Source organism: Mixia osmundae, assembly GCF_000708205.1.
Source record: "Mixia osmundae IAM 14324 unplaced genomic scaffold scaffold_6, whole genome shotgun sequence".
Classification (NCBI taxonomy): domain Eukaryota; kingdom Fungi; phylum Basidiomycota; class Mixiomycetes; order Mixiales; family Mixiaceae; genus Mixia; species Mixia osmundae.
In genome coordinates, this window is record NW_014575558.1 from 211,038 (window position 1) to 235,528 (window position 24,491).

At 55.3% G+C, this 24,491-nt stretch overlaps 12 protein-coding genes across 12 annotated transcripts; 6 read left to right on the top strand and 6 right to left on the bottom strand.

The window, feature by feature from the left end:
• Positions 1-342: 342 nt before the first annotated feature.
• Positions 343-1,574, top strand: L969DRAFT_87924 (uncharacterized protein). Its single transcript, XM_014711810.1, has 5 exons — positions 343-737; positions 792-928; positions 980-1,087; positions 1,138-1,403; positions 1,451-1,574. Exons 1-5 carry the CDS (start codon positions 656-658, stop codon positions 1,524-1,526), a joined length of 669 nt encoding a protein of 222 aa, XP_014567296.1. The 5' UTR covers positions 343-655; the 3' UTR covers positions 1,527-1,574.
• Positions 1,575-1,707: 133 nt separating this feature from the next.
• On the bottom strand, positions 1,708-3,750 carry L969DRAFT_17771 (uncharacterized protein; the record flags this gene model as incomplete). The annotated part of the gene is made up of 3 exons (XM_014711681.1): positions 1,708-2,043; positions 2,099-2,278; positions 2,338-3,750. The coding sequence occupies 3 exons, from the start codon at positions 3,748-3,750 to the stop codon at positions 1,708-1,710; spliced, it is 1,929 nt and encodes a 642-aa protein (XP_014567167.1).
• Positions 3,751-4,679: 929 nt separating this feature from the next.
• On the top strand, positions 4,680-8,565 carry L969DRAFT_87927 (uncharacterized protein). The gene is made up of 4 exons (XM_014711811.1): positions 4,680-5,286; positions 5,347-6,721; positions 6,770-8,071; positions 8,122-8,565. The coding sequence occupies exons 1-4, from the start codon at positions 4,951-4,953 to the stop codon at positions 8,553-8,555; spliced, it is 3,447 nt and encodes a 1,148-aa protein (XP_014567297.1). The 5' UTR covers positions 4,680-4,950; the 3' UTR covers positions 8,556-8,565.
• Positions 8,566-8,850: 285 nt separating this feature from the next.
• On the bottom strand, positions 8,851-10,325 carry L969DRAFT_94889 (uncharacterized protein; the record flags this gene model as incomplete). Its single annotated transcript, XM_014711812.1, has 8 exons — positions 8,851-9,073; positions 9,126-9,247; positions 9,297-9,394; positions 9,455-9,476; positions 9,533-9,627; positions 9,680-9,785; positions 9,835-10,014; positions 10,071-10,325. The coding sequence occupies 8 exons, from the start codon at positions 10,323-10,325 to the stop codon at positions 8,851-8,853; spliced, it is 1,101 nt and encodes a 366-aa protein (XP_014567298.1).
• L969DRAFT_478866 (uncharacterized protein) lies at positions 10,217-11,919 on the top strand. The gene is made up of 4 exons (XM_014711813.1): positions 10,217-10,552; positions 10,616-11,144; positions 11,201-11,330; positions 11,389-11,919. The coding sequence occupies exons 1-4, from the start codon at positions 10,455-10,457 to the stop codon at positions 11,637-11,639; spliced, it is 1,008 nt and encodes a 335-aa protein (XP_014567299.1). The 5' UTR covers positions 10,217-10,454; the 3' UTR covers positions 11,640-11,919.
• On the bottom strand, positions 11,813-12,439 carry L969DRAFT_50006 (uncharacterized protein; the record flags this gene model as incomplete). Its single annotated transcript, XM_014711814.1, has 3 exons — positions 11,813-12,067; positions 12,140-12,181; positions 12,401-12,439. The coding sequence occupies 3 exons, from the start codon at positions 12,437-12,439 to the stop codon at positions 11,813-11,815; spliced, it is 336 nt and encodes a 111-aa protein (XP_014567300.1).
• A 134-nt stretch (positions 12,440-12,573) lies between these two features.
• Positions 12,574-14,005, top strand: L969DRAFT_17776 (uncharacterized protein; the record flags this gene model as incomplete). Its single annotated transcript, XM_014711682.1, has 2 exons — positions 12,574-13,050; positions 13,103-14,005. 2 exons carry the CDS (start codon positions 12,574-12,576, stop codon positions 14,003-14,005), a joined length of 1,380 nt encoding a protein of 459 aa, XP_014567168.1.
• A 129-nt stretch (positions 14,006-14,134) lies between these two features.
• L969DRAFT_94893 (uncharacterized protein) lies at positions 14,135-14,620 on the bottom strand (the record flags this gene model as incomplete). Its single annotated transcript, XM_014711815.1, has 2 exons — positions 14,135-14,353; positions 14,408-14,620. The coding sequence occupies 2 exons, from the start codon at positions 14,618-14,620 to the stop codon at positions 14,135-14,137; spliced, it is 432 nt and encodes a 143-aa protein (XP_014567301.1).
• Positions 14,621-14,783: 163 nt separating this feature from the next.
• Positions 14,784-17,125, top strand: L969DRAFT_94894 (uncharacterized protein; the record flags this gene model as incomplete). The annotated part of the gene is made up of 3 exons (XM_014711816.1): positions 14,784-14,962; positions 15,016-15,195; positions 15,247-17,125. The coding sequence occupies 3 exons, from the start codon at positions 14,784-14,786 to the stop codon at positions 17,123-17,125; spliced, it is 2,238 nt and encodes a 745-aa protein (XP_014567302.1).
• Positions 17,126-17,132: 7 nt separating this feature from the next.
• On the bottom strand, positions 17,133-20,337 carry L969DRAFT_94895 (uncharacterized protein; the record flags this gene model as incomplete). The annotated part of the gene is made up of 11 exons (XM_014711817.1): positions 17,133-17,788; positions 17,843-18,051; positions 18,110-18,700; positions 18,796-18,998; positions 19,050-19,229; positions 19,283-19,369; positions 19,422-19,480; positions 19,531-19,659; positions 19,717-19,819; positions 19,881-20,233; positions 20,286-20,337. 11 exons carry the CDS (start codon positions 20,335-20,337, stop codon positions 17,133-17,135), a joined length of 2,622 nt encoding a protein of 873 aa, XP_014567303.1.
• A 148-nt stretch (positions 20,338-20,485) lies between these two features.
• On the top strand, positions 20,486-21,319 carry L969DRAFT_50091 (uncharacterized protein; the record flags this gene model as incomplete). Its single annotated transcript, XM_014711818.1, has 4 exons — positions 20,486-20,612; positions 20,719-20,798; positions 21,008-21,185; positions 21,234-21,319. 4 exons carry the CDS (start codon positions 20,486-20,488, stop codon positions 21,317-21,319), a joined length of 471 nt encoding a protein of 156 aa, XP_014567304.1.
• L969DRAFT_87937 (uncharacterized protein) lies at positions 21,233-24,130 on the bottom strand. The gene is made up of 9 exons (XM_014711819.1): positions 23,744-24,130; positions 23,595-23,695; positions 23,451-23,538; positions 23,211-23,391; positions 23,073-23,154; positions 22,628-23,026; positions 22,390-22,578; positions 22,055-22,340; positions 21,233-22,007 (listed from the first exon to the last, which is right to left on the bottom strand). The coding sequence occupies exons 1-9, from the start codon at positions 24,035-24,037 to the stop codon at positions 21,336-21,338; spliced, it is 2,292 nt and encodes a 763-aa protein (XP_014567305.1). The 5' UTR covers positions 24,038-24,130; the 3' UTR covers positions 21,233-21,335.
• Between the last annotated feature and the right edge of the window lie 361 nt (positions 24,131-24,491).

The window sequence follows — 24,491 nt, forward strand, 5'->3', positions numbered from 1 at the left end:
ATAGGCGCACAAGCTTGTCGGATGAAGTTCGCGGCTCGATACTCGACTCGACTCGATACTCGACTCGACTCGACTCGACCCCCTCCGGACGCTATTCTCGCCAATACTCAGACGTGCCAGCATTCGACGGCCATTTGAATCGGACGTTGTCAGCAATCGTCGTCAGCACTTGACCACGTCTGTCCTCAGACTCGCTGCCGCCAACGCGAAGCGCACACGCGCACACCCGCGTTCTTTTCGCATCGATCGCAGTGATCTGAAAAGCAGTGTCTTCATGTAAGCACGAAGACTGCATCCTTGAGACATCGTGTCGTCTCGAATATGCATGCTTGTAAGATTTGACAAATGACTTTACTTGAGCTCAGCATCAAATCGTCCGGCAGTCAATCATGTAGGTCCCTGCAAGTAGAGTGCACATAACAGTCATCGTTACCCAGTCTGAGTCTGCTGGGTCCGCAAGGTCTGCGAGCGTGGCTGAAGATCGAAACTTGACAAGGCCCACAGACATTGTCTGGACAGCGCGCTCGATGATGACACCCTGTCGCCATGCAACCACGTCATAGCAATGCCTCTCACGCTTCCTCTCATCATCGACTCCCTCTTGTAGCCTTTGGAAACCACTGACTTGACCAACAATCAGCGCCATACAACCGGAATGATGTTCACGCAAGCTGTGGCAATCGCCTCGATTTTCACCATCGTCTCTGCGGATGCGTACTACAATCAGTGCAGCAACCGTCAGTGCGATCATCATATGCATTACTTCCAATGGTAACAAGGCTCCCAAACAGGCTACGACGTCAGCTCGCCTGATTGGCAGAACGTCGGCGGCCACGGTCTCACCAAGATTGGCGTCAATGGATGCAAGAATGAGGGCGTTGCCTTTTACGCAACGCTCGACTACACCGGTGCTGATGCCACAATGAAGGTGGGGACTTAAGTTTTATTCACATCCATGAGTACTTACGCCACCGTCAAGAGCTACCCTCATGCTGCTGTCACTCAAAACCTGGGCAAACCCATGAGCTCTTACGTCTCTATTCCAGCCGTCCTCAACTGGCACTGGAGGGGCTTGCCCGATGATCAGGTGTGCTCTCATCGCTTGCTCATCGCTGGGTTGACTCAGCGGTCGGTCAGACCCACGGCTATGTCGCGCTGGCAGTCGTGCACGGCGAGTGGACACTCCGAGTCATTCTCTCCTTCCGCGGCGCAGGCTCGCCCGGTACGCTCGTCGGTAACTTCGTCGTGGGAGGTCGCAACTGGATCCTCTATCGCGATGGACCGATCTACTCCTACGTCAACAACCAAGAGCTCCCCCACGCCACCACGTTCACAACAAACTTGATCAGCTTTGTGCGACATGCTGCAACTCAGGGTGCGCGCGTCCAAGGCACGCTCAAGGAGTACGTCATCCTCCCCGACTGCATCTACGAGCTGATCGTGCATGCAGAGTGTCCGGAGGTATCTACTTCTTCAAGGGCAAAGCCGCCATCATCTTTGATGAATTTGCAGCTCTGCCCCGATAAAAGTTCCTTGTCTGGACTTGCGCGAGACAATGCAGAGTTTGCTACAGATTGGCTAGTTACAGTATCGTTGTGGTGGCGCTAACAACAAACGTGAGTCATGAGAAGGTCGTCACTGGCTATCTACAAGACGAAAATGCGAAAAAGTTCTTGATCGGCCGAGAGCTGAGCTTATCTGTCTGTCCTAGTCCTCCTCCATGCCATCCGAGTAGCCATTCTCTGACTGATCCTCATCATCCTCGTCATCATCGTGATAAGTACGTCGCTTGCTCGTCGATCGCATGGCGCGTTGACGTTTTGTGATGGGTGGCAAGCTGTCCGACTTTCTGCCAGTTCGGCGCTTGTTGGCCGCTCGACCTGACTTGGCTTGCGGTCGGATCTTGCTGAGCAACTCCTTGTGACTGCGATGGAAGAACTCATTATGGAAGCCAGCCCATTCGTCGGGTCGATGGCCCTTCATCTTCGGATGCGCAAGGATGACAGACATTGCCGAGCGAGGCAAGCGTCGGAAGGAATAGACCTGTGCACCATCATTGTCAGCGTTATGCAGTCAGCATTGACAGCAAGCGACGCACATTCAGCTGGCGCTGGAATGAGGCCGGATTTTGGTGTCCAAAGTGTACAGCCAGGAACTTGGCGTGCATCTCGCGAGAGTTCATGCGAACCATGATGTTGGCTCCATTGACGGGATCCCAGCGCAAGAAAGGATAATAAGCGTCCGTTGAGAGTGCGTTCCACATTGTCTGAGTGAATTTCTAGGCCCCAAGTGGATGTGTTAGTGCGCAAAAGCGGACAGGCTCAACAGATGACCCACCATTGTACCACCCTCATGGTCGCTCTCGTGCATCTTGATCTCTTCGATCGGTATGCTGACATTACGAGCGACTTCGTCTTCGTCTGCGACAGATTCCACGTCGTCTTCTGCCTGTGGGCTTTGTACTTTGCGAGTCTGGCGGCGTGCTCGCTTGATGGGCAGCACTTCAGCCGGCGAGACTTTGCGAGGTCGTGCATTAGCTGCGACTCTGGCAGATAGAGAGGCCTTGCGTTGCTGTCTGCGCGTCAAGCCATCTTCGAGCGATGATCTACGGGGCTCATCCGAGGAAGCTATACTTGCAGGAGGTGACGCGAGCTGTTGTATTTTGCTCGCGCGGTAGCCACGCTTTGTGCGCATACGTGGACGCTCTATTGTCTCTGATGCAGCCGAAGAGCTTGAGAAGGTGGGTGACGGAGGCAGAGCAAAGTTGGCAGGATTGTAGGCGGCGCTTTCGCGTGACGAGTCTGGCGTTGGCCAATAGCTTGTAGGCCCGCTATGAATGCGAGCAGTGAAAGAGCCAACAAATGGCACGGCATGACGATATTCTATCTCGCTATAGCCTGCCGGATAGCCAAAGGGGGCACCAAGAGCTGACTTGGCATAAGCTGGGGCATGCGCATTCGACAGACCGGCCGAGGATACGACAGAGGCTTCCGGTACGACATTGGAGATGCTGTTTGTACGTCGATGATATCGCCAGGCGCGTGGACTGAGCTGATCTGGCGAAGCGAGGGCAGCTTGGACGAACGTAGAGCGTTCCGACGATTCACGAGCTGGGATCTTGAGTAGCGTCATTTCAGAAATGCGTTTCTTGTGATGCTCAATCTGACGCTGTACTTCTGTCGATGTACGCTTGCGACCGGGTCGAGACATGGGCGGCGATCCAGTTGCGATAGGTGCATGGAGATGCGCATGATGGCTCTGAGCTGGACCGGCGGTGTATGATGCTGTCTTACAAGATAGCAAGCTGACCGGCGTAGGGAATTGCACCTGATGAGCTTCGGCATGGTGCAGACGAGTGACCTGAGCGTCCTGCTCGGTAGTCTTAGCTTTGGCTGCGCTGTCGGCATTTTTGGCAGATACTTCGATCTCGTGAACGAGAGCTTGAGCTATCGTCCTCGACCTATTGCGAGGTGTCTGCTTGACTGATGTGGCATCAGAGCCGCCTGTAATACATGGATCAGGGGTCGGCCAGATAGGTTGAGAGGGCTCCGTAGGCGTAGTGTAGGCACGCATACGAGCGGCAGCATGGGTGAAGGAGGGCGTGGCCAGGGCAAGGCTGGGTCGATAAGATGCCAGAGGCGAGCTGATGAGCGCGCTCGGGCCGCCGTGGTGGAGTGCCTCTACCAGCTTGGGAGGACGATCTAAGCTGGCGGGCGTTGGAAAGTGTTGGTACTGGACGATGGTCTCCATGATGTCTGAGAGTACTCGGGCTGATCAGCACGGTACATGCGTACCAGCAAGACGACTCGCCTCGGTCACGTTTGGCGAGTCAGGAGTTACCAAAGGACTGGCCTGCCGGGGCGATGAAGCGAGATGAAAGCTTGGGTACGGATGTGGAACGATTAAAGCGAGACTCGTTCAGATGTAGGAGCGAGGCGAGCGAGCGACAAATAAGACGGTCTTGTGAGGTGATGGCGGAATGATGTGCCGGGTCCGTGCGAGCTCTGCGGAAGGAGGCTCTTTGGATCTGGGCGATGATGCTGTTCGGGCTCTTTGTTCGGGAGCCTTGACGTCAAGGCGTGCGGAGCTCACAGCTTGCGGTAGCGTTGGCTCTGTGCGCGCGAACGTGATGAGTCACGGCTGGTTCCGTTGGCTTCGAAAGACGGTACGAGCAGGGGAGGGCTCCTGCACGTAGTATCGCCGTGCCGAGCCTCTGCACGGTCAAGCACACTAGGCAACGAGTACGAAGGAGTGTGCCGAGGCAACAAGACCGACCAAGCTTGCGGAACGATCAGCGAGAGAGGAAGTCGGCGTTGTCAGGCGTCAGAGGGTCGTCAGGGGCGCTTTGACGACGAGGATGCGACACGGAGCGTTGATGTGAGCGATGCAGACACGTCTCGCGTACGGGACTGATTGCAATGCTGTCGTCTCACCTGGTGAGGATGTGAAGCTGCTTGCGGCGCGAGCCAGCTAGCGCTCGACCCAGCACGAGAAAGAGCCCCCCTTTGTACGCCTTTGATTCAATCGACCGAATTAGCGGTATGCTTTGACACGACACGCGTCCTGGCTGTCTGCGATCGGACTTTTTGCCACTATCGATCCTGACGTTCGGGACGGCGGCGCGGCCACGTAGGTCGGACGGAGTTTTGGCTAAGAATTTGAGTTTCTATCTTGGCCAAGAAGAGATGATGATCATGATTCGAGTGTGATGCCTGGTTTGCGTAGAACGTCAAACCTGTTCGCACTTCTCCTGCTAGGTTGACACAGCGTCGCCTGCACAGCAAGGGAGCGTCCTTGTTGGCACGCCCTAGCTGCACGCCCGGCCTTGGCATTAATCGACTGAGCAGTGGACGGAGCCCATCGCTCTGCCCGGCTTAGCCAGTCTCGACCGATCCTTGTACAGCCTTGCACGCGAGCAACAAGTTGCAACAGACCGTCATGGTCACCATCATGCTGCTTCAAGCAGACTGGCTCGTCTTGCTACTGTCGACGCTCGTGCCCTGGTTTGTCGTTGGGCTCTATTGCCAACGTGCTCGACTGGCCGTCGTAGCCCATCTTTTGCCTCACAGGGCAAGCATAGCTTGGCGTCCCTTATCAGACGATCCGGTTGATGACGACAGTGGAGAGGCTGCAGCACAAGCCTATGATGCACACCATGTGCCACAACAACCGGAGCACGACTTGTTTGATAAGCAACTCGTTCTCGAAGCTGCCCCCCTGGCAGGACTCATCTTGATCGGTCTCTTGCTCGCAATGTCGACTCACATGACCGAGTTTGTCCCAGAGGTAGGCCACTGTCTTCAGGTGCTCTTCATCCGGAGCTGATCGTCTTGGTCGTGATTTCAGCTCATGCAAGCCTTCTTGTTGATCGCTGTCATTGGCTTTCTAGCTCTTCAGAGATTGCGCAAGGATACTCGAGCAGCCCTGGAGATGGCTCCACTGCTCGTGGTCGCCGCTACCTCGCTCACAGCTGCCTTGATCTCAATCAAACATCTGCCCGCTGTCATGCAATGGCGACGCGTCTGGCCTGCCGTTGTCTGGGCTGCGCACGCTTATGGTCACTATGCCATCGTTGCACATTCTGCAGCGTTCCAGTCTGTCAAGATTACTTGCTCCGGAGACAGGACTACGCCGCCGAAACGCTCCATACCTCAAGTTGCGTTCTACACGCTCACTATCACCCTTGGCGGTGTGTTGGTCCTAGGCATCTTTCCGACAGGCAATGTTCCTGTCCCCTGGTCTACCATGGTGCCAGCTCTACCGCCCTTGGCTGGCTACGCCACGCAGGGTATTACCAATGACGGATTCCAACGCTTGCTCGACACTGCATGGAACGTCGCTCGGGTCGGCCTCAGCATCTATTTGCTCGGCATCATGCGCGATCAGGGAACCTCCTACACAATATTCCTGGCCAGCTTCATCGCTCTCTCGCTGCGTCTCGCGAATCAGATACCTGACCTGATCTGCAATTTCACAAAGGCGCCAAAGACGGAGCTCGCCCTTGGGTTTGTGACCGTGCTCAGCCTGGCCTTATGGCTCAGACGGCAGCATCGTGTTGCACCTGGCTCAGACTACGCAGCTCGCGTGGGAGTATACAGCAACGGCAACGGGAAGACGCCTACGCCCACATCGACATATATGTCCGATGATGCGCTGCCAGACAGTGATTCCAACGAAGGCTCAGGCAACATCAGCCTCAACTCGACGCTCAATGGATCACCGTCCAGCCCCAAGAGGAGCAGAAGCGCGGGCGGTAGCAGGACATCCTTCGAGATCGAGACTGAAGAGCTGCAGAAGGAACTCGATGCTGACCCATACGGATCGCTCTATGGCTCTCTCAGTAACGCGCAGAAATGGCCCAAGCATCTTAAATGGTTCGCTCTCATGCTCATCGGACCTCTTGTTCAGCTCGTTATTCTCGGCCCTTCGAGCTGGAAAGTCAACACGCGAGGTAATACTCACTGGATGGTCGTCACTACCGTCAATCTGCCCACGTCAACCATGGAAGCTCTCTGTGCTCTAGACAACTGGGAGGTTGCAGTCGTGGCAGATCTAAAAACGCCCCGCAGCTGGTCCTCTGGTCCAGCATGCCATTTCTTGTCGACCAATTACCAATCTCGCTTGCCATTCAGAGTCGTGTCGCGCATACCTTACAAAGCATACACTCGCAAGTCAATCGGGTACCTCTTCGCCATCGCAAATGGCGCCGAGCTCATCCAAGGTATATACTTGTATCAAATTTGTTAGCTTCGCTGACCTCGCTCGATAGACACCGATGATGACAATTTGCCAAATGAGGAGATCGTTCTGCAAGATCCTGACAGCCCAGAATTTATGACCGCATTGCCTTCGGGCAACCTGGAGACGAGTCGGGTGATCAATCCATATGCTCACTTTGCACGCGGCGATATCTGGCCTCGTGGGTTCCCGCTTGAGGAATACGATCGCAATGCGACGATGCGCTACCTGAAGGCATCCGAAGCTTCCGAGAACGTTCAAGGCAGAGCGCTCATCCAGCAGGGCCTGGCCGATCTTGATCCCGACGTCGATGCCATCTTCCGCCTGCTCAACAGGGAAGACATTGCTAAGGTTCGCTTCTGCAAGGCTGTGCCATCGCTGAAGATGGCTCGCGGTGCTTTGGCGCCCTTCAATTCTCAAAACACGCTGTTCCATCACGACGCCTTCTGGGGACTGCTGCTACCCATCACTGTCACCTTTAGAGCGACCGATATCATCCGAGGCTACTGGGCGCAACGACTGCTATGGGATGTCGGCGGCACCCTCGCTTTCCGTGAGCCTAGCGTAGACCAGATTCGCAACGCTCACGACTACATTCAAGACATGACGAGCGAGGAGAAGCTGTATACCCAATCTGGCGATCTGACTACGTTCTTGCAAGACTGGTCAGACTCGTCTCTAGATCTGCCTACCCGCCTCTTGCATCTCCTGCGAGCCATGCAGTCCGAAAAGTTCATCCGGGGCCCGGATGTCGAGCTCGCAAAAGCTTGGGTTGCGGATCTTCGCAGCATCGGCTACGAGTTCCCAGAGATCAAGCCTTGGAGCAAACGATCCATGCTGACAGAAGCAACAGCCATCGAGCCAGCTGTGCTTAAGGACAATGCCCATCATATGCGTTGGCGCCGTTTCAAGTGCGACCCTCGCCGCCCACCAGTTCGCAAGGCCCTGCTCGTCGTCGTCTACAACTCTCCATGGTACCAGCACATGGATGACTTCCTTGACATGTATGGCGACTTTTACGAGAAAGTGGTCTTCTATGGTCAAAACAAGCCGGGTGCTGCCAATCCTCGCGTCATTCCCGCCAACATCGAGGCCGGAGAATTCGGTCATGTCGCCTTCTTGGACGCTCTGAACGCAAACCCGGGCTACGACTATTATCACTGGACCAATGACGACGTGGCTTTCAGTCCTTTTCTTATGTCCACATACGACCCCAATTGGCTGATAATGTCACATGACATGAATTGGGCTCAAGGCCAAGTATACGACGGCAATAAAGCCGATCACAGCCCCTTGGAGATATACCACGGCTGGTGGGCTCTCGACCGCCCTGGTACGCTACCTCCGGTCTCCTGGGCACGAAGCTGACTCGCAAAGATACAGATTTGATCGAAAACTGGATGCACGCCTTTAACGCCTCATCAGAGCAGCATAAAACCAACCTAATAGACTCATCGGCCGAACGACGCATTACGATTTACGGCGGTCAAAACGACTTTTTCTGGCTTCCTGGGCGTTTACGTCAGGAATGGATAGACATCCTGACACCCTTTGCCAACCCGGAACGTCGTGTATGGCACGAGATGGTGCACGCCTCTGCGATCCACATGCTCGACGGAAGAGAACATCGCAAACAAGTCGCCGACGGTCTCTCGCCATGGATGTGGGGCGGCGAACGGCAAGAGCTGGATCGTTTCGTGACCCCAGATCGACTTGTCATCCATCCGCTCAAGCTGAGCATGGCTGGCATGCAACAACGATGGCAGAGCTACATCATGGACAGCGCAGATCATGTCTTTGGACCCTTGACGTACTAGATCGCTCCGCAGCGCACTCGATACCCAATCTGTTGTTTGTACGCATGGACGAGGCTTTCACTTCAGGGTCTGTGGCTTGCCTCCTGCCTGTCTGAAAGACTCCGCGCCATTCAGTGGTGACTTTTCTCGCTGTGCCCACACTCCGCCAGCTTGAGACACAAGCATCCCCGATGGAGATCTGACTGGGAGTGTGTGCGGCACATCCGCGCGCATGGAGGAAATCAGTCAACTCAGCAGGTACATGACGACGCGTTTGTCATATCAGCATCGTACGAAATGCATTGTACACCAGTCGTCAGCTTGCATTCTGTTGTCGCGGCCGGATCCGCACTTCAGCCGGGCAAGCGTAATCGGACTTGTGTTGTCCCATCGAGGCAAGGGCAGAAGGTGAGCAACCCTGCTCCCTTGTGGGTGCTAGGGGATGAGGGTTGCAGAAGAGTGCCATTGCCTGGTGCCCGATGAAGATTACGCCCGTATAGGCGTTGATGAAGAATTCGACGATGAGACGACCTTGGCAGCTGCATCGGCGTCAGTACGGATGCTCCCGACCGAAAACCCGGTGGGACTTGCCAGAGAGGCCAGGCAGCATTGTCATAATCGATATAACGAAGCCACAAGACGGCTCTGAACTTGACACCTCTCCATGCGCGAGCATAGATGTTGAAAGTTCCCTGTTCGAGCCACAGAACCGACTTTGGCTGTATAAGCCGAGGAGCTGAATCGTCACGCGCGCGTACTGACGAATTCAGTGCCCCACTTCTGAGTAAGATCTGGAGGCGGCAGAAGCTCGACGTCTACTGTCGCCGGTTTGTGAGCTTGCTCCGGAGTGCCGATGACGCCTGGTCGGAAACATCGAGTTGGGTCAGCAACGAGGCGCCTCGATCAGCGAGATCAAGCACCGTGCGCCCCTCCGCATTCCCCCTCGTGTACTGAATTAGCTAAAGGACTTTGGTCGAGCGGTAGCCGCTAGCGCATACCTCTGCATAGAATTCCAGCTCGTACTTGACACCCTGCTGAGGCGAGTTGGGGGTGGAAATGTCGAGCTTGTGAAAGAGGTTGCAGGGCGTCACGGCTAGCGTGCGCTTCGGTCATCCAGAGGGCCTGCCGGAACAGATAGAGCGTACTAGGTGGGTTGTTGAGCTCTTTGAGATCACATTCCAGGACAGATGCGGCTCTGACATCGGGTTTGCAGTAGAGATGCAGATCTGACCAGATCTCCCGCGCTTCGTTCTGCCAATGCTTGAGCGTGCGTGTCAAGCGGTAAGCAAAGCGAGTCTACCGTGGCGGGATTGAAGAGCATCTTCAGGTTGAGCTTGCAGGTGCAGCAAAAGAACCAGGTCCACAGCTTGTGACCATCGATTGGTCTGTACGGGACGCTCACTGAAATGTCGACGATGATGCCATCAGGAGTGACATCAGACATCTCTGCGACTGCCGTGTAGTCGACTTCCACTTTGAGCTGCAGACATGTCGACGTCACTGCTGTGGCTGAGCCTGGCGGGTGTGACCACTGACGAGCTTGACGGTCCAGTCGGATGCCCTACTACTGCTCTTGGAGAGTTCAACGATCAGTCTGAATGCATCAGGCTGAGATACAAATGTCTCGAGAAGCGTTGATGGCGAGGTCTGAACGTCGCATGTTCCTCCAAGCCAGATGGTGAGAGCCCATGTGTGTAGTGCAGGGTCATCCCGCTTGGCGATCGACTGGTCCGGTCGTGCAAGTGTCCGAGACAGCAGACCGAGGAGACAAGCGAGTGGGAGCCAGTGCATCGTACCAGGTCTGCGCCTGATCCGGCTTGGCTTTGGCATGGACATTCGCGTCGATGTCGGTGACGGCGGCACTGGGCACAGCTGACCGACCGTCAACGTCAAGCAGAACATTGGCCAGACGGGGAGCCGATGTCAGTGAGCGATGCGGCTAGCAAGCCCGCTGTACCATCAGCGCAGCCTGCCAGGCTATCGACCGCCGAGGGATTCGTTTCAGGCGCATTGGCAGCGTAGGCTCACTCAGCAACTCTCCCAAAAAAAAAGAGCATCATGGGCTGACATGACGAGCACAGCTGCGTATCCGCAACGGTGACGAATCCAGCAGAAGTGGCCAAAACACGCTTGCAGCTCGATGGCGAGCTCCAGAGCAGAACGAGTGGCGCTGCAGGACGACAGAAAGTGTACAAGAACGCCTTCGATGCGCTTGCAAAGACGTGGCGCTATGAGGGTCTAGCGGGCGTACAACGAGGCCTGGGGGCAGCGTACGCCTACCAGATCATGCTCAATGGTAGCCGGCTGGGGTTCTACGAGCCAATACGGCGAAGGATTAACAGGATAGCCGGACGGCAGACAGATGCTCAGACGATATTGGGCAATCTGACTGCAGGAGCATTGTCCGGTGTAGTGGGAGCCATACTCGGCAACCCACTCTTCCTTGTCAAGGCGCGAATGCAGGCCTACTCGCCCAGCAATCCCGTCGGAGCACAACATTATTATGCCAATGCTTGGGATGCACTGCGCTCTGTCTACCGCGCAGAAGGCTTCAAAGGCCTCTGCCGGGGCATGGATGCTGCCATGCTGAGGACAAGCATGGGCTCGTCTGTAAGCTCTGTTCTACCTACGCTTTGTCCGTACACTCACGACGAGGGGGCATGCAGGTGCAATTGCCTGCCTATAATCTTGCAAAGTCGCGACTGGCCGAGTATCTACCGGCTACGAGCATATGGACCTATCTTGCAGCATCCACCTTTTCCGGCGCCTGCGTTTGTCTCGTCATGCAGCCAGCAGGTGGGTGACCTTACCTCGAATATGACTTAAGACGGCTCACCCTGAGCGGCATCCGCAGATACGGCCCTGACGCGAATGTACAATCAGTCGCCCAATGCGATAGGGCCGGATGGTAAACCTCGCGGACTGCTCTACAAGAACCCGATAGACTGCCTATGGAAGACATTGCGTGCAGAGGGCGTAAGAGGGTGGTATAAAGGTTCGACGGCGCACTTGATGCGCATCGCACCCCACACGATCATCACCCTCGTCGTCAACGAAGGCATCACTCAGTGGTGGATCAACAGCAAAATGACCGCATCGACCTGATCAGTCGCACGCGCTCCGAAGCCGGTACAAGCAGTGTCAAGGCAGGCAAATCTTGTAAGCCATTGTATAGCCTCGCCTGGACCGCTCCTGTCTTGTCTCATGCATATGCAAGGAAGTGCACGGGACAGAGACCATGCATGTTTGCCTGTCCCAAGCAAGAGGGGAAGGGTCGTCTATTTTGTGGCCTCGTACTTTAGCAGTAGCTTTTCCAGGTCGAAAGCCGGATTATTCGGATCGCTTATGACCGAATCCGCACCGCCTTCCCTCTCGAGCTTCTGCCTGGCGTACTCCTTCCTCGCCTGCTCGACCCATCCCTCTCGTTTTCGGAGCTCGGCATGTTCGCGCTCTTGCGCCTGTTTGTGGTTGATCGTCCTTCGGTGGAGGATGCCGTAGAGTATCCCGCCTGCCAGTGCAGAATAGCGCACGACCTAAAAGGCGGTTCCAAGCTTTGCGTCAGCGAATGCTCGTGCTGTTGAGACTCGAGCAACAAGGCGGCTTACATTGACTGTCGCAGAGGGAGGCATGTCTGCCGCAGCCCCAATCTAGCTGCCAATGTGCGCCTACAATTGCGAGCCAATGAGGTCGAGTACGCTCGTGAGAGCTGCTACGTACCTCTGGCTGACCAAACGAATCCGTTCGTCTCTTCGGCTTGCCCTACCAACAGGCGTGTCTTCCCTACAACTTTGAAAAGAATCACGATTACGTGGCAAAGACAGCCGCGGGACACTCGCGCTGAGTCCAGCTGCCGATCAATCTCCGACCCAAAATTTGGGTTTTAGCCAATCTCGGCTGCTGCACATTATGTTAGCGCAGCTCGAGCGAGTTCAGCATGGTCTCTACGACGGAGTGATGGCTATGCGACTGCCTAGCCAGCTCGGTACACCGCAAGCCTGCTCCTAGCTTGCGCGGGCACTCGTCGCTCACGCTCTCCACGATGCTGTCGCGACTGATCGTGGCTGCTTCATTGGCAGTAGGCATATTGGCCGCTATACCATCGCAGCCCACTTATCTCACTTATACAAGCAACACAACCTCGAACAATATCACGTATGTCAAGAACAGTGGCCAATGCGAGACGACGCCAGGCGTGAATAGCTACTCTGGCTACGTCAACATTGGCTCATTTCGGTACTTCTTCTGGTTCTTCGAAGCCAGGAAGAACGCAGCGACTGCTCCCTTTGCAACTTGGGTCAACGGTGGACCTGGTTGTAGCTCCCTGATCGGCCTGTTTCAAGAGAACGGACCATGCACGGTCAATGCGCAAGGCAAGACCGAGCTCAATCCTTACTCGTGGTCCAACACGGTCAACATGATCTATATCGATCAGCCTGCTCAGACTGGCTTCAGCACCGGTCCGACCACAGTCAACAGCACCAACGCGACTGCTCAGCCTATCTGGGAGTTCTTTCAGGTATGCTCTCTCACAGTACAGGAGCTGGCTGGAGACTAACACGCGCAAGCAGCTCTTTTTTGAGAGCGGCGAATTCGGCAAATATTCGAGCAGACAGTTTGCGCTATCCTCAGAATCCTACGGTGGTCACTACATACCCGCTTGGGCAACCTACTTTGCCCAGCAGAACGCACTCATCAAGTCTGGCAAGCTCAAAGGAACGACGATCCATCTGGAGACGATCCTGATCAACAATGCTTGGATTGATCCTTACTACGCATATGAGAGCTACATCGAGTATGCCTACTACGGCGCCAAACGGTTCATCAACTCGACTACGCTCCAGCAGCAGCGAAAAGCGTACTATGCACCCGGCGGCTGCGGTCCGCAAATCCAGCAGTGCTACAAGACGCGCACAAACAAAGATTGCAGCGATGCTGATGATTACTGTGCCGAGAACGTCGAGTCGATCATACCCTCGAGCGTCGATCTCAACTATGTTCTAGCGCCCGCCAACGATCCTTTCCCTTCACAGTCCTTCATCAGGTATCTCAATACGGCATCCGTACAAAGGGCAATCGGCGTCACACCCCACACGAGCTATACTTTCTGCTCAGATGCAGCAGGCGCGCCCTTTGGACCAACGGGCGACGATGCGCGCTCGTTTGCACCTCAGCTCAAAGCACTCATTTTGTCCGGAATGCGCATCACACTTTGGGCAGGCCTAGTCGACGCCAATTGCAATGGCATCGGTATGCTCAACAGTGTCCTGGCAATGAACATCACCGGGTTTGCAGCTGCACCGTATGAGAACCTCACTTACGCCTCCAATGGAACCGTCTACGGACAGGTCAGAGAGGTCGGCAATTTCAGCATGGCATTCATCGCAGGAGCAGGCCACGAAGTATCGGCTTATCGCCCCCAGGCAGCACTAGAAGTATTTCAAAAGACAATGGCGGGCAAGGCACTTGCATAGATGCCAAGTACAGTCGGTAGCCTTTGTTGTACACGATGAACGAGCAAGAGGGTGGCAGAGTCAGTACAAGTGCCTTTTGCTGTCTTTGATCAGCGTTCAAGTGTGCGTGTGTCTTGTGTCCTTCGATCATCATCTCTTGCTTGCCGGTTCCTCCGACTCTTCCTCCTCATCGTCATCATCCCCTCCATCTTGTGCTCTTCCTCTCTTGCCCAATGTCACCCCTGCCTCTTCATCGTCATCTCCTTCGACGACGTCGTCTTCCTCTTCTGCGCCTTCTTCGAGATCGTCATCGTCCTCACCGCCCGCTCCGCCTTCAAAGTCCTCATCGTCCTCTGAATCTGGCAATTCCTGCGCCGACACTGCTCAGCGTATCCCGACCCAAGCCAAGTGAGAGAGCCTCACTTCTTCGCCTACGAGAGCTTCGAGACCAGGAGCACCAGGCTCGCCATCGTCCAGCTCCTCGTCATCCTCATCGTCGTCATCGCCCTCTTCGTCCGTGTAATCCTCCTCATCACCCCCGCCGAGGATGGCCGCAGAGACATCCGTGTCCGGTTTGGACGTTCCCGGGGCACTGGCGGACTCGTCGACCTTCTTGCTGGCTGAGGACGTTGACATGCTGAGCTTCACAGTGGGACTATAGCTGACTGAACGTCGGGCCTCTTTCTGTCGAGACGGAGCGCGTCCAATGAAGATTCGGTGACGTAGCCGAACTGATTGATCTGACTGATTGACTCGATCGCTTGACTCGCTCGACCTTGCTGTGCTCTAGCTGTTCGTCATGGGAGCTAGAGATTGGCGATCGCTCAGAAAGGGCAAAGCGAGAGAGGACGAGAAACGTTCGAGTCATCCCTACCTCATCGGCAACTTCCGGCCCGTCGAGAAAGAGCACCATCTCACGCCTTGCACTGTCGTTGAGGGATCCATTCCTCGCGAGCTGTGGGGTGGCCAGTACATCAGGCAAGCTTGTGATGACATCACAGATCGACTGCAGGCTCAACTTGATCCAACAGGAATGGAGGCAATCCAGCATTTCCGCCAAAGGAAAAGACAGCCTATCACTGGTTTGACGGCGATGGCATGCTACACGGTGTACACTTTCGCATCAGCACTACGGCAGACGGCGTACATTCAGTCGAGCCACACTATACCAATCGCTACATCCAGACCGATGTCTTTCTCGCCAGCAAAACGTGAGTGTGCCAAGCCAATTCATGCTACATCAGACTGATCGGCAGCGACAGACGAGGGAGCACCATCCTACCGTCCATATCATCCTTGCTCATCTCCCCGTCAGACTCGCTCGGCACAAAGGCGGCTCTCGTTCCCATGTTGATCCGAACAGTCGCCATCGCCTATCTGTCCTCGTTGACGAGACTGAGCGTCACCAACACTGCCGTCTATTTCCACAATCGCCGCTTGCTAGCAACCTGCGAATCTGGTCCACCGATGCGTATCGCTCTCCCTGAGCTCACCACAGTAGGCTGGTATGTCCATCCCGACGAAAACGGCGAGGGCGGACTGGGACGTGGCGAATTGACCGTTGGCGCGAAAGAGTGGATCGGAGCAGGAAGATTTGCAGGCGCAATGCTAGAGGAATGGCAAACGGGTCATCCCAAGCTCGACCCCATCTCTGGCGAGTTCCTTACGTATGGCTACAACATTTTTGCTCGACCATATGTGACCTACTCCGTCATTGGTCCCCATAGCGAGCACCGAATTTTCAAGCAACCTGTAGAGATCCCGACGGCCAAGATGATGCACGACTGGGGCGTCTCGCGCAAACACACCATCATCATGGATTTGCCGCTCACCATGTCTCCCTTTAACATCGCCAAAGGGCTCAAGCCGATGGTCTACTTTAATCGCAAGCTCAAGAGCCGCTTCGGCATCATGCCCCGCTACTTCTCCGGTCAACAGAGCGACATAAGGTGGTATGAGACCGATCCATGCTTGATCTTCCACACTGCGAATGCGTTTGATGAAACGGACGAAGCTGGCGCTGTTAACGCAGTTTCACTACTCGCATGCCGCTTTGCAACTGCCAAATTAGTGCATGCAGCCGGTGGCAGACCTGCACCAGCGCAGGAAGAAGCCATCGCTGCTGCGCTTCCGGACGGCGACATCGTCCGACTGACATATTATCGCTTCGATCTTTCTACCAGCAAGAACACAATCACGCACGAATTCGCACTATCAAACATTCCATACGAGTTTCCTGTGGCTAATCCAGCTGCCGTCATGAGAGAGACCCAATACCTATACGGCTGCACGATGCGTAGAGGGCGGTTTGACGAAGCCATGCGAGCTGCCAAAATCGATTCTTTCGTCAAGTTTGACTCTCGCGCCTTGGTAGCCAAAGGCAAAGCTCAAGGATTCACTCGGTCTGGCATCGTCGATACTCGCTCTGTGATGGATGTCATCGAGCAACAGTCGACCTACGGTCCAGACCACGTCCCGACCGATCCCGTACGAATCTATGCCCTGCCTGCTCATCACTACGCACAAGAGCCGGCCTTTGTAGCTCGACAGGACGCAAGTGCAGAAGACGATGGCTATCTGCTCTTTTACGTATACGACGAGCGCCAACTCGACTCACTAGGCTCAGCATCCGACGATACCAAAGGCGAATTATGGATCATCGATTCGATGAAAATAGGCAGATCTGCCACCCACGAGGATGCGCTAGTGGCCAGAATCAGCGTGCCTCAACGAGTGCCCTATGGTCTGCATTGCAACTTCATCAGTCAAGCTCAAATCGCTTCGCAACGGAGAGAAGAGTGGCAAGCACCAAAGCCAGTCCTGACGGCAGCACAGATTCGCGCTGCCCGCACAACAGAAGCCATCGACGTATTGCTGGGCGAGCAGGACATCGGCCAGAGAAGAGATTCTCTCGCTAGGCTCGAACTAGCTTGGCTGCTCTACTTGTCGATCGCAGGCTGGCTAGTACTTCGCTCAGCGCCACCGCACTCGTCGCACGTCCTCCTCGTCGCGATGATCAGATCAGCTCGAGACGTCTGCATGACTCTATTGGCAGCCCGGCTCTTCTTCATCTTTCAGCCCAGATTCGCTGTTCTCAGACACATCTTCTCCGCAAAACACCGCACGCCTGCATCACCATAGAAAAGAGCTAGCTTTGCATCTTGTCTTGCATTGCATCTTGTTCGCGCGCAGCGTTTTGCCCGATCTCCTGAATCTGCTCGGGGGTAGACTTGCGTGTTCCATTTTCATCTTTGCGTTTGGCCAGAACCGAGATGGCCGTTAAGATGTAGCCTCCTGCGGGCAGGCCAGTCATCTCGGGGTGCGTCCGCCCAGGCAAGACCTGATATTTTCGCAAGAAGGGTTGGTGCACGCCGATACCGATGAACTGAGGATCGCCGCGGAGCAGTCGAGAAGCCGAAGCAAGGGGCTCTAGTGATGGGCTGTAGATGACCACCTGAGCCGATCCTGCCAGTTTATCACTCACACGGGACAGGACATCGAGCGGGTCGTAGGCGGTAGCAATGATGACGCATCCGAATCCGCCATCGAAGAACTGTTGTCGCATTTGAGCATTGGCTTCGTACTGCGCTTGACGTTTGACAGCTTTCTGTCGACCCCGATCGCGGGTATCTTTCTTGATGTCGACGTCTGTCGGAAGCTCGAAAGGCTGATGCGTCGGGTCCGTTGCTGCCCAATTGATCTGGCATATGACGCTCTTCTGTCGCACAGAGAAGCCCATGTAGTCACACACCGGGAGCTGGATATCCGAAGAAGCATCGTGTATCAGCACCAATGCCCCGTGGCCTGCTCAGCCGTAGCTTCAGACATGCAAGGTTGACAGAGGTCCAGACGACTGACCATCCATTCGCTCTACGCAACCTGCAGCGAGAGCTCCAGCAGTATCGTCTATGAGCAAGACGCGTTTGTGCGGTCGCACGTCTGCCAGATTGAGTATCTGAGCCATCGAGTCGACGCGCAAATCTCTGAAGCGCGGCGGGTCCTTGACAAAGTGGTAAGCGCAGATATTGTAGAGCGTAGGCGCGACAGGCGTGAACATCTTGAGATATCTATCGATCACGAACACCGTCAGGGAGGAGCATGTCTGCTGATGTACAGCAGACTGACTTTGTCTCTTTGCGTCTCCTATACTTTTCTTGGCTGAACCGGTTCTTCTTGTCAAACTCTGCATGGACAGCGATCTGATAGTCCACAATCTCTTTGCCCGTCATATCGGCCGCTCTGAGCTCGGCTACTTGTTCGGCCGACAAGCCGACATAAGTCTGCGGCATGATGTCCTCGTTCGTGTTCTCCCTCTCTCGCTCCTCAATCTCGGAGAGCGTGACATGCTGAACCACCGTCAGGCTCCCTCCGTGAGTGATCTCGTAGGTGAAGCCGTACGGTCTCCCGATGAGATCATCAGACTTGAACTGGCCATACTTGCCCAAGTTGATCGAAACGCCCGACGATAGTTTGGGGATGAGCTTGCTCAGGCCTGACGGAAGGGAGATCAGGAACGGCTCTCCAGCTCGAATGATGCGGTGTTCTGCCCTGTAGGGCTCTATGGCAGGCTGCTTGCCCTTGCCCGTACTTTTGAATTTCTTTGCCTCGCTGGCATTTGCTACGTCGCTTGCGTCTGTCGCTGGTCGCTTTACAGGCACGATCGTCTGTGCATCTGACTCGCTCGTCGACGGCTTGACTTCATCGAGCGTGGTATTGCTCGTCGAGGCAACAGCAGGCCGCTCAGAGCTCATTCACTCGGCCGGTCCTGGACAGGGACAGGTGTGCAACTGCCTCATTTCTGACGCGAAGACAACTCGTTCAGGGCGGTGAGGATGTCCGCTTTGAGATCCTCTAGGTCCTCGAGTCCTACGGAGATGCGTACCAGCTTGGGATCAGCTTTGGCGTCTGATGTGATGCGATGCTCCATGAGCGATTCTACGCCGCCTAGTGAAGTTGCAGGCGCAAAGAGCTTGACCGTATAAGGCAGCCATTTCGCGACTTCCGCCGATGAAAGCTGCTCAGAGCGTCAGGCCACAGCTCTCCATATCGCAAGGAGCAGACTGACCAGGATGGAGAAGCAAGCAGGACCACCTGTGAGTTGCTGAGCTGCAAAAGCATCAAACTGTCCTTGCTTGGCTTGCAATGATGCATGCCACACTTGATTCACAAGCGACGCCTTGTCTTGTGTGAGCGTGTTGAGCCAATGTGCTAGTCCCGTGGCTGTCTTGGCTTGTCGCTTGACTCGCTGTCGCAACAAGGTTCAGCAAGATTGCACGCCGCTTTGGGATTCATACGGACCAGACTGAGCGTGCGAAGGGACCGCAGGAGGAGCCAGCACTCGAGTGATCCCGGCATAGGACCGGTGAATGTCCGATCGCTCCACAGCTACAGAGTCAAGGATCAGTGTAGACCGTTGCAAGACAGCATGCAGTCGCACCCTTTCCCAGTCTGATTGCGATTTGACTGCAAGGACGCCGAGGAGTGCATCAGAATGTCCTGATAGAGAGATGAGACCGGATGTGACAGCATAGAGTGGTCGTGCACACCATTGAGATACTTTGTCGCCGAATGCATGACAATGTCTGCCCCGTGCCTGAAGGGGTCTTGCAATGGTGGCGGCGCAAAGGTGGAGTCAACGAGTAGCTTGGCTCCTTTGGCTTTGCAGTGCTTCGCGTCTGTCCGATACGCGACATTGGGTCAGCGTTGCATGCTGATATCGTCGCGGTCCTGACAGTGTGCCATGTCACGCGCTTCGCCGGTCGGATTGAGTGGCGTCTCGAGCCAGCACAGTGTCTCGTTGGTATAAGCATCGAAATCATCCAGATCTATCAGTATCTGTCCGCAGTTTGCTCTCCGCTCAGTAGCGAATGAGGGTCCATGGAGGACCATGACGGACAAGGTTGCTCTTTATGCGTTTGAAGACATCGATGGCCATATGACTGCCATGATAGCCTTCCCTGATGGCGATGACGGTAGGGTTGGCCCATAGCATGGCCGCAAAGCTAGCAGCCAGACCAGACGAGTACAAGACCGTCCTCGCTCCCATCAAGCTGTCGAGCACTTTCTCGACTCTCTCTGAGCTCGGAGTCGAGTAGCGGGAATAGACGAGCGGGTTCGAAGCAGATGGGTCAATGTCGCCCTCGGGTAAGGGTGGCTGGAGCGGTCCTGGCCATCTGAACGTCGTAGACACCGAGATGGACGGAGCAACAGGCCCGTTGAGTTCGCTCGCGGTGTAGACGCCCGCTTCATCTGGACAGGCTTGAGATGAGTCTGAGACGAGGGCTTGTTCATCGCAACGCACTCGGCCGAGGATGTTCGTCGTCGGCGTGCAGCAGACGGGTGCTCAAGTCCATATTGATGTCGCTTCCCTGGAATCCGATTCGCTCGTTGCTCGTCGCCAAAACGGCCAAAACTCGCGTCTAGCCTCGTCGTCGATCGACAGACTGTCACTGTCTGCCCCTCTCTACGACACAAAGCTGTCCTCTATTTCTCAACGACAACATGTTTGTCAAGCTCTTACTCCTCAGTCACTGCCTTGTGCTATGCGCCTCACTCGCTACGCGTAGTTTGGGCGACATGTACCAAATCGAAATGCTCTTCACTTTCAATGGCTTCTGTGACCCGTCAGGTCTGAGGACATACTGGCGTCGCCTCTTCGCCTTTCGACAAGCCCCACCGGACAAATCTGGTCAGCAGACAGGTTCTCAGACAGGTACAAGCTAACGCCGCCTCAGGTCGCGCGCCCGCTGCTCGTGTGCTCCTCAATATCTATGATCAGCCCGTCGACAAGCATTGGTACTGGCACGCAGAAGTCGTCAGTCTCTCACACTTGCTTCAAAGCGTCGATATGATGCTTTTGGGTATCCCAGCTGGAGAGAGAGCGCGTCGACGCCGTTTACACGCAGCCGAGAGGTTGGCCTAAAATGGGAGTCTCAGCCGAGTTCTTGGTCAGACCGAGCGATCCCATCTATGGACCTTGCTGCCTCTGCAAAGTCATATCTCGCGCAATGTATATCGCCACAGACCGTGTGTCGTCTATCGCTCTCAGTGCCAACGTGTATCTCTGAAAAGCCAGAGCCAGCGCCAGGTTTTGTGGAGCCTGCCGAGGCGATCGCCTGGGAGTCCGAATGCGATTGCCGAAACGAGGAATTCTGGCTCGCAACATGTCAGACTGGTAAGCTCGCTCGCGAAACACCTCGGGGTCAGTCTGACCTACATCGATGGCAAAATGAGCTGATCCGGTTGATAGGCAAATTCAAATGTGCATTTCAAGCTCAAGACTTAGGATGGAGGTTCCTAGAAGCACCCAATGCACCTCAGCGATCGATTTCGTAATAGCAATGCATGTGATCTATCGTGCGACGGTAGACGAGCGCGAGAGATGACGCGCAAGCGCGAACCGCACGACGAGCAAACGCTTCTGAGCTGCTTCTACTTCTTCGCGGCTCGGCTTGACGAGCATCTTGCCAGCTGATAGACTGGCAAGCATGTTCAGATAACCATATGGGTCTTTGCTGGTGTGGCTGCCTCCATCAATCTGCTCTAGCCACCCCAAGAGCTGGTAACAATCCCTGAGCATGATCGAAGACGCTTCGCTCTCGAGGAGCGGCACTGCATCGACAAACATGACCGCCCAGAATCGTTTGGGCGCCAAGCCAAACAGACTGATCAGCAGCGTTGCCGCTTCTGCTTTGTCGCCCTGTGCGTACAAGCTGTGGAACTGGCGATAGCGCGCAATGAATGACAGTCGAGAGGCAAAGAGTGCAGCATTGAGTTGAGCGGGCTGATAGTCTTCATCTTGCATCTCTGCCGGGAAGAGACCAGGTCGGAGTTGCGCTGCTTCCGGATGAAGCAAAGAAGTAGGAATCGAGTCTACTTGCGCGTTGAACGCGTCTCGGTCGACTACGTAGAGATCGAGAATCGTGTCTGCAATACGAGCGATTCGCTTGGCGTCTCCTGCTCGTACTGAGAATGCTACTGCTTCGCCATATCGTCTCTGCCTCGTCCTTCGCTCGGCCATGCCCTGAATGACTTGTGAGCACGATGATCACGAGGTGGACAAGACTTTACCTGACAGATCTTCCTGGTCTCGGCTTCGAGGCTATAGTCCGTACAAGCCTGCAAGAGGGCCTCGACGGAAGCATCGTCTAGACCGCCCGTCGCCATACTCTCATCTTCAGCCTTGCTCGCAGGCGCCTTGTCTTGGAAAGCCGTCCTGAGGATCGTTTCGGACATGCGCGCTCGGCCTGCTTCGCCGCAAGCGCTGAGGTAATCTAACGCGATTCGCCAGAGGGCATCGTCGGATCTCAAGCAATCTGCCCAGCGCAGTATAAACCAATCGCGCAGTGAAGGTCCTCTGTGCAGTCTGTCAGTCAAGTCGGCATGGATTCGACTGATTGACGCACTGGGGTGCTGCTTCAAGTAGACCCATCTTCTCGAAGAGATCGGTCAGATGTGCGACGAGCCAAGCATCCAACCTGCCACAGCATTGTATCGCTTCGGCGACGTCATTGTTCAGCAGTGCGTAGATTATCTCGTCTGATAAGCCCGCTGGCTCCATCTCGAGAGTAGCGGTTATTGTGCGCATCGTCTCACTGTCATCTTGTCAGCGAAGAGTCATACATAAGCAATTGACAGGCGTACACGATGTGATCTCGACGCAAGGTAGGACGGACGAGAAGTCCCCAGGCACCCAGTGCTTCGGGTACGTCCTCGCTCGCTTCTAGCACGCGATCTTGATCGCCCGCTAAGATCTCGTAAAGCAATCGGAAGCTGAGCAGCCAGTCTTCGCCTTCGTCTTCTGGGCCTGACCAAGTGGCCTCATAATCCCTATCGAGACGCTTGAGAGAGTCTGTCACGCGATTGCGCCATAGCCTGAATGCATCGCTGTAGGCTGATTCGAGCTTGTAGCGTGTCGATCGAGGCAGATCGTCTACAAGCGATATGGCTAGCTTTGCTGTGCTGGACACGAATGCCTTTGGGTGATCGCGAAGTCGGCGCAGCGTGAAGACCGAACCGGCTGGCATGCCCCGCAGAACAGACCTAGACTATGATTAGCTCGACATCTCAGAGTCACCAAGACACGTACCGGTAGGTGTAGCTCCAAAATTTGGGATCTTCCCACGGTGTCGACATGTTCTTCAACGAGGCGCCTTCTTCGGTACTTGGGGCTGTCAGAAACTCAGGTTGCTCAGCAGTTGCACTTGTTCAGCGCTCTTACGCTCACCTGGGTCGTAGTAGTTGAGCCAATTGAGGTACTCTTCGGTGAGCAGACCGTCGCCCCGTCCATCGGCGGGTATGTAGAGTATGCTAGCGAGCTTGAAGATGTCGTAGACCTGTTGATAGTGCCCGAGCTGAGCCATGATTCTGTCGGCGTTCTTGCGCCCGCTCGGCTCGTTGAGCATAGCCTACGCGTGGTCACGACGTATCAGCTGGGATTGCCGTTGAGAACGGTCGGGCGACGCACAGACAAGGCGTCAATATGAGCTTGTACGTCGGCGCAGTACAGCGCTGCAATGCGTGCGTAACGCGTAATCGTGTCTGCCTCTGGTATCCTATGCGAATCTCCCGTCAGAGCGGCTCACTACGGTGACGCAGAGGTGCAACGTACCCCGACGAATGCTGCTGAAGTCCGTCGTACTGCCCGTCCTGCTGCTCGAGCTCTGCCATGCCTTGCAGGCTGACAAAATGCGTATAGCTCTGAGTGACAAACTGCGTGTCGGCCGTCAGCATGGTATCGTCAGTTTTGTAGGAGCATACCAATCGCTTGTCTGCGCTATCGAGACCGTCATACGCAAGGAAGTAGATCCGCTGATCCGCATCGTCTGTCGGCGTCGCGCTCAGAGTGGTCGTAGAAGCAGCGTGGCCATCTTTCGCGCTGACAAAGCAGGCTAGCTCATTTCTGAAGGGATCGAAAGCAGTAGCAAACGAGCGACCCGATGCCGTGAAGGCTTGCAGGGCGGCTGAACGGCTTGGAGAGCTTGCAGAGTTCTGAAGCTCTGCAGGCGGCAGAATGGACGGCACGAGCCTGATGACTTGACCTGGCTCTGTCATCGCTGCCCTGCCCTGCTCCTGCCGGCTTGACAGCTCGCTCGCGCTGTGTGAAGCCAAGCTTGTGCAGTCGATTTGAAGCTGGTGAAGCCGGCAGGAGCGCGTTTCTTTCTCGTTCGATAGCATGGCTCACCTCCCATCTGACAGCCTCAAGCCTGTCTGCGAGCACCAACTCCGTCCAGAGATAGCACTCCTCCCTCAGACTGGTTCGATATGGACATCACAGTCGCATCTATGGCTTCTGTAGCGAACCTTGCTGTTATGTTCAGCATCACGCCAGCGTGACAGATCTAGGGCTGTACGTACGCCGTGTGCGATTGATAGACCAATTCAGGAGCGTTCTGAGCATGTGTTCAGGACTGTGGCAAGCTCGGAGCTCCAGGTTGCTTCTGGCTTGGAGCGTCGCAATAGAATCCGACTCTCAGCCACACGCTCTGTCATCGCAGGATCCTCGCGG